A 15053-nucleotide genomic window follows, 5' to 3' on the forward strand; every position below is an offset into this window, starting at 1 on the left:
CTCCTCCTCAAGGACTGGGATTACAGGCATGCACCACCACGCCCAGTCTCAATTACCATCTCAGTGCACCCTGGGGTCGGAGCTGGCATGGCAGGCCTGGGGATCAAACCCCAGTCCCTGCGCCTGCTTGCAGTCACTTTAATCTGCTGACCTATTTGGCCAGCCCTTTAATGGCATTCTTCTGAGAGTAAGTTGATGCACGGTGAAGTGGATGGGCTCCTGAGAATAGTCTTCTTTCCTTAAAATTCTTTTACATTCAGGAAATCTTGCCTGCCCCTCCCTGTATTAATGAGTGCCCAAACATAGTCTACACACAATAAAAGCTGTGAAATGTGATTGTTCGCAAGTGCCCCTAAACATTAATGTCAGTTCTGGATTTGCCATATTCTTGAGGGAAATGGATTTCTGAGTTGGTTTTCATTTTCATTCTTATTTCCTGACTTCCTTTTCGTGTTGTGAAATAGGATTCCTCACGTTTGCCTTCATAGTTAATATGTCTGTACTCAGGACTGGATAGTAAGAATTGGGGGGACACGGGACAGAATAGGGACCCAGGACCTCAGCAACATGCAGTGATAGAGAATGGAAAGGGTTGTGATTTGGGGAAAATTTCTTACCAGGGTATCATTTACATCAAGCCTTGTAGACTCCAGGCGTTGTCACCACCAGCACCAGGTGCTGTGACCACCACAGCAGACTCTGTGAGTTGCTCTACCTGGGGACTCTGGAGATGGCCTCAGGCCTTTGTCACTCCAAGGTAGCACCTCTGGTGACCCACCCCCTCACCTAATATGGAGGAAACAGCAACCCAGAGATAGCAACTGACTTTTGCCAAGTTACCAACTTTGCCAAGCAGTAGGGGGCAAGAGCCCGAGCTGGACCCAAGCCCTGATCCCAATGACTGAATGAGAAGGGATCTGGCAGATGTGGCAGGAAGAAACATTAGGGACATGAGGAGAGTGGCATGGCTGGGCTTGCACAGGGGTTGGGGTGCCGGGGTGCCGGCGTGGGGGTGCTTCCTGCACCATGTGGGAAAGGTTGGCTGCTGCCTGGGATTCCGTGTTTAGACAGTAGCATCCTTCAGCTCACCTACAAGTCTGGCACTGGGTATAAATATATTAGATACTTGAAGAATTAGAAAGCGTTCTGTCATTGCCTGCAAAATCTGGGTTTAGTCACATTACATATATCACAAAATGGTCATTTACTTTTCTCCACACAAAAAGCAGTGTGCATGTCATCGCCACTGTTTCATTTGATGTGCCATCACTGGGAAGCTGAGCCTGACGGGTAGAGCAAGGGCGCCACCTGGGAGGAGATCCAGAATGACCCGCACCAGGCCTACCTCCACCAGGCGACTCCTCCAGATTTGGAGAAGAGCTTCTGCTAATTTCTTCTCACTTCAGTTTGATTAACTCATTATGATGCCAAGAAAGAAATATGGCTTTTGTTCTCTGGAAAAGCTTCTGTCAAACAGATGTCCCTTCAGAGGCTCAGAGGCTGTGTGAAACCTGGACATGCTCAACAAGGGCTGTTTTCTTTCCTTCTTTCCCTCCCTCCCTCCCTCCCTCCCTCCCTCCCTCCCTTCCTTTCTTCCTTCCTTCTTTGTTTTCTCCTTTCTCTCTCTCTCTCTTTCTTTCTTTCTTTCTTTCTTTCTTTCTTTCTTTCTTTCTTTCTTTCTCTCTTTCTCTCTTTCTCTCTTTCTCTCTTTCCAGAATTCTTTAACAGACTCTTAAGCTTCATGGTACAATTGGTAATTTTCATTTTAATAGGTTGTCTTAAATTGAGATTTTAGTGAATGGGAATATTCTACACAACAGAAAATGGGTAGGAGATACTCTTTGCATTCTTTAGTGAGATTTTTAATAGTATACATGTAAATATAATTTTAAAGACATTTGAATTGATGGCTTAAACGAGGATAGATCTTCTGGGCTCTTGGGAATAACAGCAGGATTAAATGTGAGTGTCAATGCCACCTGCCAAAATCTCTGCCCTGATGTAAAGGGTGTGTGCTGAGAGGGCCTCCCAGATGCCAAGTAGGCTCAGCTGAATCACCAGCCCAATGGCTGACCTGGTGTCTGCCCAACACGCAAACTTAATCTTCCATCAATAGAAGGTGGTAGATGTAGGGCTGACTTTTTCCAAAGTGTCTGCAGAGAATTATCCTTATGTGATCTATAGGGTTGTCATTTCCAAAGTTTCTTTTTTCCTTTTTTTTTTTTTTTTTGTGGAACCAGGGATTGAACTAAGGTCCTTACGCTTGCCAGGGAAGCGCTTATTCCACTGAGCTATCTCCCCGGCCCTACTCCAATCATTATTAAGGCAACACAATTACATTGCAGATAACTTGGGAAGTATGGCAATTTTTTTTTTTAAAGTTAGTGGCGATTTCTTCGATACAAAATTCAGCACTACTGATATTTTAGCATGTATCTTTTAGGTCTTTTATATGCTTTTTGGTACATATAATAATAGTATCTGATCATATACATATTTTACTTAATGTACATCTTATCCCACAGCATTAATTTGACAACATTCTTATAGCACATGCATACTCTTTCATCCCGAGGATTCATCACAACATTATACTGGTACCTAATGCTTAGACATATATCATATTATCATTTTTACTATTATAATTACTGCCTATAATTAATTAGTTGTCTATATTGTCATTGTTTTGTTTAAAGATATTTCTAATAAGTGCCTGCCTGGCAAGCGCAGGGTCCTGAGTTCAATCCCTGGTATCACAAGAAAAAAAAAAAGATATTTCTAAATATAATACCAGCAAAAGATTATGTATATTTGTTTATTTAATTTTTTTTTAGCACCAGGACTCAAACTTAGGACCTTGTGCTTGCCAGGCAGGCACTTGTGCTGCTGAGGTATATCCCCAGCTTTTATTTTGTATTTTAGGGAAGGGTCTACAGGGTGTTCAGGGTCTCACTAGTAGATTGGACTTGTAGTGATCTGCCTGTTTATAGCCTCCCAAGAGCTGGGATTACAGGCTTGTACCACCACATCCGCTGAGCTATTTGGCCGGCCCTCCCCAGTTTGTTTATTTATTTACAGTCTTTATCTAACTTGAGCATCAGCATTGTTTCTTCCCTGTTTTCTCAATGAATTTGTTTAAGGTTGTTGTATGATTGCTTACTGGTTATCTGGGCCGGCTTTTTAATTGGTGTGGTGAAATCCTCGACATCAGTGACTCTGTGGAGGAGGGAAGGTTTACTCTGCTAATGGTTTCAGTAGATTCAGTCCATGGTCCTCTGCCTCCGAGGAAGAAAGCTCGTGGCAGAAGAGCCTGGCAGTTACCTCCTGGCAGACAGGAAGCAGCAGAAAGAAAGGGAAGGACCAGGAGAGAGGAGGCCAGAGACAGAATTAATCCTTAAAGGCCCCTTCAGTGGCCTACTTCTGCCTACAAGGTCCCGCCCCCTAATAGCCTATTCAGCCAATGACCTCCTCAATCCATTGGCGAAGTCCATGCCTTCATGACCAAATCAACCCTCCATCCTCTACCTTGAAATACCCAGGGCTCAAGTCCGCAGGAAATGCATTGGTGGGGGATGCTTCCCATTTAGGAGGGGATTCTTCCCTCCTAACACCACCCAAAGCTTCCCAGGGCTGCTTCAGCTATTAATTTTGTTATGTTGTTTCATATCATTTCACTTTGTATATTTCTTAAATTTCCAGGAAGGTTTATTCTTTGATGGAAAGGTTACTCAGGATTCTGAGTACCATTTCAGTTCAGATACCTGAGGTTTCTAGACGTTGTATTTTTATTGACTTCTAGTTTAATTTCGTATTATCAGGAACATCCTTTACCATCAATGGTTGCCAAAATATTGGTCTCACTCCCTGCACATAATAATTATTAAACATCTGAGTTTCAGTTTATGTGGATGATAGATATTTATATTCATCAGACTAGAAATGAAAACTGAGATTTTAAAAAATCTATACTTAACACACTATTTATTAACATAGCATTTTTTAATGGAAAAACCACTACGTTTTTCAAACTAAAAAATAGTGAAAGGAATGACACTGAGTCATTGAATTTATATTTTTGCAAATTTCTTTAATATCTGGCTTAATCAGAAAACAAGTGAGTTTTCCCACTTTTTTATTTCATTCAATCTTGGTAATAACACATGTTATTTGGCCACTGTAAAACTCCACTGTACCCTAATGCAAGATATAGGATCAAAAGGCAAGTAGCACCTCGATAGTGGGAAAATCAGGTCAAGTTGGTTTGCAGAGTTATTCAAACCCTTTCTCTTTGCTGGGCTCTCCCTACCGGCTTCTGTGGGAGAGGCGTTACATAACCAGCAGGGATTGCAGCTCCGTAGTCCTCCCTGCCGTTCTGCTGCGTTCCTCTTACGGCTTTGGAGTTTTCTTATTTACCATCTCGCATCTAGGACTGGTTATTTTCTTGACTTTCTAAAGTATCTGTCCTCTTGTCTTTGTCTCTGGTAATCCTCTTCATTTAAAAAAAATCTTTTAATGTAAGAAGGGAAAATGATATATTTGGGTGTATGTGTAGAGTAGTTTGGATAATTATGTTGACTTCTGGTCTTTTGAAAGGAGCAACTAATGATTAATTTTTTTTTACTCTGATTTTTTTTTCTTCTTTTGAATTTCTTATAACTTTTTTGTTTCTTTTTTTAAATGAATCTCACATGTTTATATCTGGTAATATGGACAACTAATTTGAAGATAGCATTATGTAATACAGCAACCATTGTTGAATTCCTGAATTCCTATTACTTTGTTTAGTGAAGTCTTGTGTCATTTCTAACACTTTTTTTTTATATCTCTATTTTGTATTCTTTAAAGATAAAAAATAATTAAAAAATCTACTTTTTCTGGTGTAGGCACTCCTAGCTTCTAATGTTCATTGTTTATATGGTTTAAATGTGTTTAGTCTTTTATTTTCAACTTCAGATTTGGAATATATCTTCGAGGGTCAAGAAGAGGAAGAGGAAAGAGAGACCTTTGTCCTTTATACCTAGTGTGGGTTTTTTTTTTTTTTGTTTCTTTATTTGTTTATGGTGCTGTGCGTGGAACTCAGGGCCTCATGTATGCAGAGCAAGCACTGAAGCATTGTAGTACCCAGCCTGGTTATTTTTTAAAAAATATTTTTGTTTTGTTTTTAATAGACAGTACAAATTAGAATTAAAACTGAAAATATTACAAGTAATACAGAATTTCACTTAACAAAGTAATATGAATTCACAGTGTTTGTTGCAATGCATTGTCTTGTCTTCCAAAGGTATTCCTATTACCAGATATACATATGTAAAAATTGGAAGAAGAAAGAAATGTATGAGAAATTAAGAAGAGAAGAAGTGCAAACAATTGAAAAAAGGAGATGAAACAAATTAAAGCATTAACTGCTTCTTTCTACAGACCAGCAAAAATGCACAGTACAGTTGTCCAAACCATCCTGCTTACATACATAGATTTCTCTCCTTCCCCCACTCCCTCTACTGTCCTCCTCAACTCAGCGGCTCTTTCCTTTTCAATAAGTTCATTCCCTTTTCCCAGAAGCCATTGTACCTTTCAGATTCCATTTTTCTCTTTCAGGTTTTCACACTAAGGAGACAATACAATGTTTACACATGCCGGTCTGATTTATTTCTTTTAATTAAATGTTGACAGTCCATTTGCATTCAAAGTAATTATCAGTATGTTTGGGTCAAATCTATCATCTTGGCATTTGTTTTCTGTTTGTTCTACCTGATCTATCCCTGGGCCTCTTTTTCTGCCTTCTCTCTAAGTTATTTCTCATTTTGTTTTGTTTTATTATCCTGGTTGATTTTTCCATAGACTTTTTAGCAAATTCTTTTGTTATTTTTCAATGGTTGCTCTGGTCTAGAGAAGACACAAGGGATCTTTAACCTATCACAGCTTACCTTTATGTAATACTATACAGTTTCACAAAGACCATCACATGCTAGGGTTCTATTCCCCCACTCCTGATGTCTGTGCCCTTGTTGTTATGTATTTTATTTCTGCATATGTATACTGAAACCGCCATGGTTCATTACTGAGATTTTCCCTTAGAAGCTTTTCTGTTCACCCACAAACTCACTCATTGCATTGCTCATATCCCGTCCTCAAATCTTGGTTTCTCTTGGGTATCATTACTTTCAGTTTGCGGCAACTTTTAATCATTTCTAGTCATTTAGATGCAAAGTAGGTGAGTCACTTCTGCTCTTTTTCCTGTTAAAATATTTTCATCTTTACAGTATTTAATAATTGTATCAAAGCATAAATTCGCTGCAAGCACGTGATGCAAGGATTAATGAACATATGCGGTTACACAACTGTCATCACTCTTCCGTTCTACAACAATTCTATGTCCCAGATGGTCCCTCATGCCTTTTAGCAGAATATTCTTTTTTATGTCCACAGTTCAAACAACTGTTAGTTGCTTTAAGGGCTGAGGAGATAGCTCAGTGGCCCATGAGACATTTCAAGTAAATGAATGATGCAATATGTGGCCCTTGGCTTCTTTCCATGTAACACATAGGCCTTGCTTCATACATGAAAGTCTTTTTCTTTTGCTGCATGTAGAAAACTAGATTAACAATGTGTCCTTTTCTTTCTTGGCTTTCAATACATTGTCCTATTGCAGTATGTTCTGGACACTATTGTTTCTGATAAAAAGTTGGACACAATTCTTATTGTTGTTCCCCTCTGTTGAATATCTTTTTCCTTTTCTTTTAATATTTCCTTTTTAATAATAATGGTGTATGTGGTGTCTAAGTATGGCTTCATGGAGTTTAGCTGTCTTCTAAGATTGATGCATCAGTCTGGGGAAAACGTGTGCCTTTATCTCTTCGTGCGTTTCTTCTACACCATTGTCTTACTTTGGGATGTTCCATGTGCTAGAACACTACATGGTTTCCCGCAAATCTCTTGTTTCATTTCAGGCCAGTCCTGAACACAGGACTGTTTTTACAGGCTTGTTCTTTGACCAGAGCTCTTTGGGATTCTATTGCTTTCTTGCAGCATGTGTGAGATTACCATAGTTGGCCGTGAGCTCACCCAGTTCTGTCCGCCGTTGGTGCATGGTGGCAGAGTCCTTCTCCCATAACTGCACCAAAGAAGGAAGCGAATCTGGGCCTCTTCTTCTATGGGCAATGCTCTGTGGGTTTCTGGGATTTTGTGCATTTATGTTTCTTTCTTCAATTCCTTGAGGCACTTTGCTTTCATTTTGTTTAGTTTGTTGTTGTTAAGACAGTTGCATGAGTTTCCTGCAGCCCACCCGGTGTGTGTGTGTACGTGTGTATGCACATGTGCATGAATGTGTGTGTGTGTGTGTGTGTGTGTGTGTGCACATGTGTGCATTCCTGTGCCTGTGCTTGTGCCTGTCTGTCTTAGTGTTTTTCACAAATAAAAGACAGGACAGGGCCGGTGAGATAGCTCATCAAGCTAAAGCGCCCATTTAGGCAAGCTTAGGCAAGTTCAGGGACCAGGTTCAACCCCCAGCATCACAGGCCATGCCAGCCACACCCCCAGGGCAGGCTGAGCAGGCCACACACACACACACAAAAGAAAGGACAAGCAGTAAGCATGCAGGAGGGCAATGTGGAAGAAGAGACAGGAGTAGAAGCTAGATTTTTTTTTGTAGATTTGCAGTTTTGGTATCTAAGCCCTGTAAATACCTTATATAACTATAAAACAAAGTTACATGTCAAAGGAAAAACAATTCTTGGGAATTAGAAGTAGTGAAATGAAATAAATGAGCCTAGTTTGATATTTACTTAGTAGAATAGAGGAATTATTTCCAAACAACTAGGAAACAAAATAATATGTACTTTTAAATGAAATATAACCTAAGGCCTTAAAGAAAAAACAGCAAAAACCTCCTTAAGTTCCTCTTATTAGCATTTATGCTGTGGCTCTGCAGCTGCTGTTCCTCTCATATGGAACAAGGTAAATGTTAATAAGGATCGAGGTGGTTGGTATGGAAGAAAGGGACACAGAAGTCAGCCAGACAAGGTTGAGCTGAAGGCTTGTGGCCCTGGATTGGAATTGGAATTATCAGTCTCAACTCATGATGCATGTTATCTATAAAATGCATTTAGATCTCCCCCTCGCTGTCCATGAAACAGGCTTGTAAACAATACCCAGCCCGTACAAGGAACATCTCTAAATATATAGATTGTGATCTTAAAATAGGCTGAAATACTGACTAAATTGAACTGAGGCTCCTTGGAGAAATGCCCGGCTCCTTATCTGGGGCAGGAAATGAACAAGACGAGATTGGAACATCTTGTCATACCAGAAGGCAAAGACTGCTGGAATCCGGCGAAGGACTCGGGGACCAGCCTTATTGCATTCCCTTCAGCCAAGACAAGCAATGTGATCCTCAGGAAGATAAAACTACAATGGATTGAAACCCATCAAATAGGTCTAACTCAAGAGTTTATAGTGATACTTTCAAAAGAAAAGAAAAAATTCCATTATCTTTGGAAGCCAGGAGGGAAAAGAATAACTGTAGAAAGACAACCATCACATACAACTCCTAGCAAATGAGCAAGTGGGTACGGACACTGAGCATGGAAGCCCACTCGTGCCACAGTAGAGGGACAGCTGGATCATGTGTCCACTGAGGACCGCACGCCACCGTCCCTGCAGGGACTGTGCCCTACCTGAATCTCAGCCTCTGGGTCTAGCCTGAGGGTAGTAGAGAAACCAGTGGAATGACATTATGTATATCCCACGAAGAAAACCCAGAAATTGTCATTGACAATGAGTATGAGTTCCTTGCTGCTGATAACCAACCTTGGAATGAAAAGCAGAGGTGGAAGGAAGCGCCGTGGGCTCAAATGGACACCAGAGACACAGAGTTCAGGGCTCATTTTGTGCAAGCAAAGTCACCCTTAGGAGAGAAGCGACAGTGGGGAGGGGGATGGGGGCCAGGGTTAGAAGGACATGGTATGCCTGTGGCTGGAGAAATAACGTACATGGCAGCAGGATGCTGGGGGTGCCAGGGGGATTCTTGCTTTCGGAGTATGTGATGGTATTTTGGTTGCAAAAGAAGAATTCCATCTTTCAGTGATGTCTACTTAAATATTTGCACAGGAAATGATATCAGATATCTGCTTCAAAATAATCCTTGCATGGAAGTGGGCGGAGCCCAAACCTCCCACGTTCCTGGGTGACCCAAATGCGTTATTCTGGGGCCCACACTCAGGACACAGGCATGGAAGACCAAAAGGACTCTACATTTGCCATTTCCGCACCTGGGGGTGGGTTCATCGTATGCTACTTCTGAGTGTGTTGAAATTCTCTGGCGTGAAAACAGGCCCAAGTGATCCACAGTGAGGCCTAGAGCGAGCCATGCCTTGGGCAATCTGTAGCACAACAGGGACTTCGGTGCTCATTAACAAAGCCCGTGTGGCCACGGCTTCCATCACCACCTGTGGAAGGATGGCAAGTGGCAGGTCCTGCTGCCCAAGTAGAGAGGACAGCACAGCTCAGCTGTCAGCCCTCTGAGAATGGCCAATGGGAGGTGAGGGAAGGCGACCCCGAGGAAGGCATCTGTGTCACACCTTGTCACTTCTTCCCTCTCAGGTTAGGCAATGGAAGGGTGGTAGCTTGGTCCACTGCAGGCCACGTGAGTTCAGAGGGCTCTCCATGCCAGGGCTTCACTGTCAGCTTAACAGCATGATCTACACACACACACACACACACACACACCCTGCAAGGGCCACCCTGTCCCCAGAGGTCAGGAGGCATTTCTCTAGGTTTGCGTCTCTAGATCAGCCTTCTCAGATTCACGCATTCACAGCATTTATCCATTTGTACTCCCTGTGCTGATTAGAGGACATCCCAAGTAGCAGATATTTTTCCAGCCCCTGCAGAAATAGCACAGAGATCCGAAACACTACACATCAGGATATTTCTCTGCAGACAGCGGATTGCTGAACAGTTTTCACTATGTCTCTACTGGGAAACCTTAAAAAATAAACTTTAGGATATTTGAGAAAAATATCCATTTCAGCCTGACCTCTTGAACAGATGCCGATGGGGTTGAGAAACATTCTTTCATTTGTGTGCGCTTGCCATCACGGCTGTGATTATGCCAATCCCGTGTGCCTGTTCGGCAACTCTGCCTGGTCCTGCTTGCTCAGCCAGGGGGCGCTGCAGGCCATCAAGGGCGGCATCACTTGGCTGCAGCTTCCTAGTGTATTTCAGAGGTCTTATTCTCCCTTCACCCCAAGAGCATTTCCGTTCCCTTCTTCCCTGGCCGGAGGGCTCTGCTTACTCCTCTGCCTGCCAACGTTGTAGCCATGTTCAAGGTCAGAGCAGAGGTCACCTCGCTGCTGCCCACTGGCCACTCTCATGCTACGGCTTCCCCAGCGTCCCCTGCTCTGTCTTGGGTGAGTGCTGTCTTCTCCTCCCCTCGTGTCCCCGTGTGTTAGCACACTGAAGATGGTGAGGCCTGCCCTCCGGTCATCTTATCTTTTGCGAACAGTCATTCCTTGGAAAGTGCCATGGAGTTCCAAACACACAGGGCTTTAGGAGAACACAGCAGTCAGGTGAGCGCATACCTAAGTGTCAGTGCCTGTCTGGGGACAAGTCCCTTCTAGCATGGAAAGCCCATGTTTAAAGAGAACGCTTCGCTCAAGTGTGATCCAGTGACCAAACTTCTCTACTCTGGCTGAGGTATCATCTTTCTCATTTGCTTGTGACATTGGATTGCTTCGTCTAAGAATGTGCCAAAGAGGTGCGGATCTGTGGATCTGGTGTAGATCGCAACATTCCTGCTGGGCATGGTGGCACATGCCTGCAATCCCAGCACTCAAGAAGCTGAAGCAGGAGGATTGCCATGAGTTCGAGCCCAGCCTGAGCTGCCTAGTGAGACCTTGTCTCAAAAACAAAACAAAACAAAAACAAAAACAAAAACAAAAAAAACCTCATAATGTTCATATCCCTAGTAGAGAGACAGCAGTGTTCTTACTGGGGACAACTGCTGGATGTCAGTGAGGTCTACTGGGATTTGAATAAGCACGGGTAAAATTAAAACCAACCTGAGGAAAGGTTTACTCTCCATGTGACATTTTCTCAGATTGGTTTTAATTTTACCCATGCTTATGCAAATCCCAGTGGACCTCACTGACTCAGGTCAACAACTTCTGACATTGCCAGTCAAGCAGAAGACCCAGTACTATTATGGACTACTGGACTATTTTGGAATATTTTGCTGAGTTCACACACCTATAATATTTAAATGACGGAACTAAAAAAAAGGGGGGATACAGATGAATGATCATTTTGTATCTGTGTATTCAAAGTGGTTAGGATAGATATATAGTTACATTCTCTTAATGAATAGAGGGATTTGTTTTAATGGTGTTTGTAAATAGGATACCGTGTCCGCATCTTGTACAGCAATTAACCACTAGGAAGAATGTATGAAATGTGTTAATTATTGAAACTGTCCTACCAATTTGATTTGAAACTGTCTCATTGCTATTTGTTTCTCAATAAAATTATGGGGAAAAATAAAAATAAACAAATAAAACCAATCTGCAATTGCTCCCTCGCTCACTCCTGCCGTGAGAGAAGGCTACTCCTGTTCGATTGAGTCACCGCACATATATCATCTTTCTGTGCCAGCCTCGCTTTGTTAAGAGCTCAAAATGTAAGGTGAACTAGCCGCAGCCCTGCCCTTCAGGGCTTCACAGTCAAGAGGAAGAGGCTGGAATGTGCAGGGTTGCGGGAGAGGGGGGGGGGGAAACAGCGCCAGAGGCTCCGACAACGACCCACATCAGTGACGCTGCCATCTGTCCCCAGGCAAGGCGTTAGCTCTAACTCCTTTCCCCTGACTGCCTTTGGTGCCAATGACCTTGGAGACTGTCTGAAATCCTGAGCTTAGAAGCGTGCTTTTATAACTTACAAGTCTGCACTTGTGTACTTCAAGTAGAATTTCCGCCAACCGCTAATTATCTCCTCTTACCAGCCTGCCGAAATAACAGTCGACCAGCTCATTTCACCCCGAGACTGGATTTCTATTCAGCCCATGCCTGGGACGCATTAGGATGCCCAGAACATTCGAGGCTGATCCGAGGGGCACGGAGCAATTAGCAGGAGGCAAGTCATTTGCTAAATGCCCCAAAGTCCTGCTCATCTCCGAGGCAGAAAATTGTCCAACCTGAGCCCCAGGAGGCTCCTATCAGAATCAGGCTCATCTCTCCTGCCAGAGCAGAACCTCTGGATTCAGATGCCTCCAACCAACCCCTGATTTTTTGCAAACACAAGCACCCGGCTGAAACAACAGCTATGACTCAGTTCCTCGCTAACGCTGCCTGAATTGATTTAGTCGGAGTTCAGATTTAGCACATAATCATGTTCAATTTGCTCCACTGCGCTGCCTGGAGATAAAAGACTTGCAGGGGGGGCGGGAAGCCAGCTTCAGCTTGTGTCAGTCTCGGCGGTGATGTCATAGCCATGAGCAAGCCGGACCGCTCGGTCCGCCCCTGCACGCCTCAGTCACCGAGGGCTGCGTGCAGCGGGACTGGGCACCAGGTGCCTGCGCTCCAGAGTAGGGCAGCCTCCGGGCCGGCCCCAAAGCACCTGCCTGCCAGCCTGAGCCTCTGCCTTCCGCGCCCAGCGCAGGGTTCCTGGCTCTTCGCTGAGAACTCGGGAGGGGATGCCAGCCCCTAGCATGGACTGTGATGTCTCCACGCTGGTCGCCTGTGTGGTGGACGTGGAGGTCTTTACCAACCAGGAGGTGAAGGTACGCAACTGTATGCAGTCTTATTGTTCATGGTTGCTGGTGCTGGACCCGCCTGGGCGGAGCCTTTTATGTATACGGAAATAAGACTTCGGTGAATAGTTTTCTGCTCAGAGTCCGCACCAGAAATGCATGTGATGAAGGCTGTATTAATTAGACTAAGTTAGACAGGGGACAGCTGCTGCTTTTGCATACGAGATCAGCGTTGCCTGCTTTCGACCGGCTTTTCTGTTACATGCCCCCTTTTGGTCCTCTCTTTCCCAGTGGACTCGTTCTCATGATCTCTTACTGAGTGGACCTTTGTCAACAAGAGAATTTTTTGTCCTTTGTGCTGAGGGGGTTTTACATCAATGATTAACCAAGACACACGCACCTATTAACCCCTGCACTCGGGCCGCCCTCCCTGGGGGACAGTCCTCCTTTGTAGTGTGTCACTTAAACATCCTGGGATGCGGGCTTCCCGTGGAACAAAAGCTGCGCTGCAGATGGCAGATTCCTCCTTCAGCCCTCTGGGGACCGAAGTTGGAGAGCAGCTGCCTGCATTTTCTTTGTGAGGTGAGAAAGCAATTCATTTTCCTTGCACAGTGATCCGTCAGGAAAGTTCCAGTGAAAAGAACTGGTGCCCCCCAAGGCTCAGCATCCCACTGATTCCTCCTCCTCGGGGGTCTGCAGTGGTTGCTTCATTGTCATGCTTGTCCCCTATGATGTACATCCTTGTTTGTTTGTTTCATTTGGTTGTCCATTATGGGAAAGAGTCCATGCCTATAGAATTAGAATTTTTATTCTCTCACATTGAGTGCAAGATCAAACTGGAGCTCATCTAAATAGTTCATGCATGCACATATGTGTGCGCACACACACAAACACACACACACGGACAGTTGTTTGTCATGTGGCAGGGGGAGGGTAACACAAGTCACATTGCATAACCTTTGATCATCTGTACACAACTTAGTCTTACTTAAATGAAACCCCTCAATTCTTTGTTTTCTGGGGTCCAGGGGACACACTGCCCCCCTGCACCTGCAGAGTTGTGTGTTATAAGCACAACCCCTGGTTGTGCCGTTTGTTCATGATTGCAGTTCTGAGCCATCTTTTGAAATGGATTCGATCATGTGGTCTCTGGTTCCTACATATTTTAGACGTGTCCCTGTATTTACCAGTTCATAGACCAGTTCAGTGGAAGAGTCTGCCACCTATCACAGCATACTGAGGTTCAAAAAGTCAGATCAGAGAGACCTGCAGCTGCCAGAGTGACAGTTGGCTTCCAGAGTGGAAATGTACACCCAGAGGCTGTGCTCCAACAGGGGTGACAGTCACCAAATTGCCTCAGTGTAAAGCCGACCTCAAGTCCTGTGTGGTGACTGCGGAAGGGACATTTCTAGAAACTGCAATACAGAGAGTAAAACTTCACAGCTTTCTCCCAGCCTCTACCACTCTCTTTTGTTTGTGCTCCTTCCCCCAAGACATCACAAGATATTCACCACTCTCTACAAAAAAAAGACACAATAGTAAAGAGCTGTTTATTAAAGACCTCAGTTGACCATTGTGTTTGTGCAGGAAGGAATTTAAAATATTTTTGTATGATACCTAAAACAACCACTTGGCTGATATTTCTTAAGGACAGAGAACATTTTGTGGAATTAAAGGGACATGGAGTTCTTAAAGCTGGTTGTGTTGGAGTACTTGGGATGACCGCATGGGAACGCTGCTATTGGGCTAGAAGAGGGCAGATCTTACCCAGCAAGGGAGAAGCAGTGTTCTCTGCAAGGGACCAAGTTGCTTCATTAGTTGTCCATGAGAAAGGGGACAGTGGAGAAGGAGGTTCTTGGGGACTGATAAGAAAGCAGCCATTGCTCTTTATAAATATAAGAGTTTTCTGGAAAGACTCTTATCTTTTTCCTGAAAGCTCAGAAGCATTGTAGGCAAATTATCCTGCCTCTGTACCTTAGTTTTCACATCTGTAAAGTAGGGACAACAGTATTGCCTACTTCTTGGCTTAGCAAGAGCATTAAAGAAATGCTTGTATTTAAAGCAATGGGCACCAAGCCCGCCTCATATTCAGTACTTGGTAAATGTGAATGATTTTCAGCATAATCACTCAGGTCTTTTCAGATGTGCTCTGAAATAGCAGTTGGCTTTTCCTAGTTTTTTGTTGTTTTTTTTTTTTTTTTTCTCTGATACCAGGGATTGAACTCAGGACCTTGCACTTCCCAGGCAAGTGCTTATTCTACAGAGCTATCCCCCTGGCCTGGCTTTTCCTAATTTGGAGTGTCCTGACTCCAGCTGA

The 15053-nt window shown here is 43.7% G+C and overlaps 1 protein-coding gene across 4 annotated transcripts in view; it reads left to right on the plus strand.

Annotated features, from left to right (window-relative positions):
* Rcan2 (regulator of calcineurin 2) overlaps positions 1–15053 on the plus strand; it is a 176637-nt gene that overhangs the window by 97812 nt on the left and 63772 nt on the right. The window contains exon 1 of one of the 4 annotated variants that reach the window (XM_004624093.2): positions 12535–12766. The exons of the other annotated variants lie outside the window; for them this stretch is intronic. Coding sequence (XP_004624150.1) covers positions 12680–12766 — 87 coding nt within the window. The 5' untranslated portion in view covers positions 12535–12679. Of the gene's footprint in view, positions 1–12534; positions 12767–15053 lie in introns of those variants that run through there. 4 annotated transcript variants of the gene reach the window in all.

This window comes from Octodon degus, unplaced genomic scaffold, assembly GCF_000260255.1.
Source record: "Octodon degus isolate 3935 unplaced genomic scaffold, OctDeg1.0 scaffold00005, whole genome shotgun sequence".
NCBI classification, from domain to species: domain Eukaryota; kingdom Metazoa; phylum Chordata; class Mammalia; order Rodentia; family Octodontidae; genus Octodon; species Octodon degus.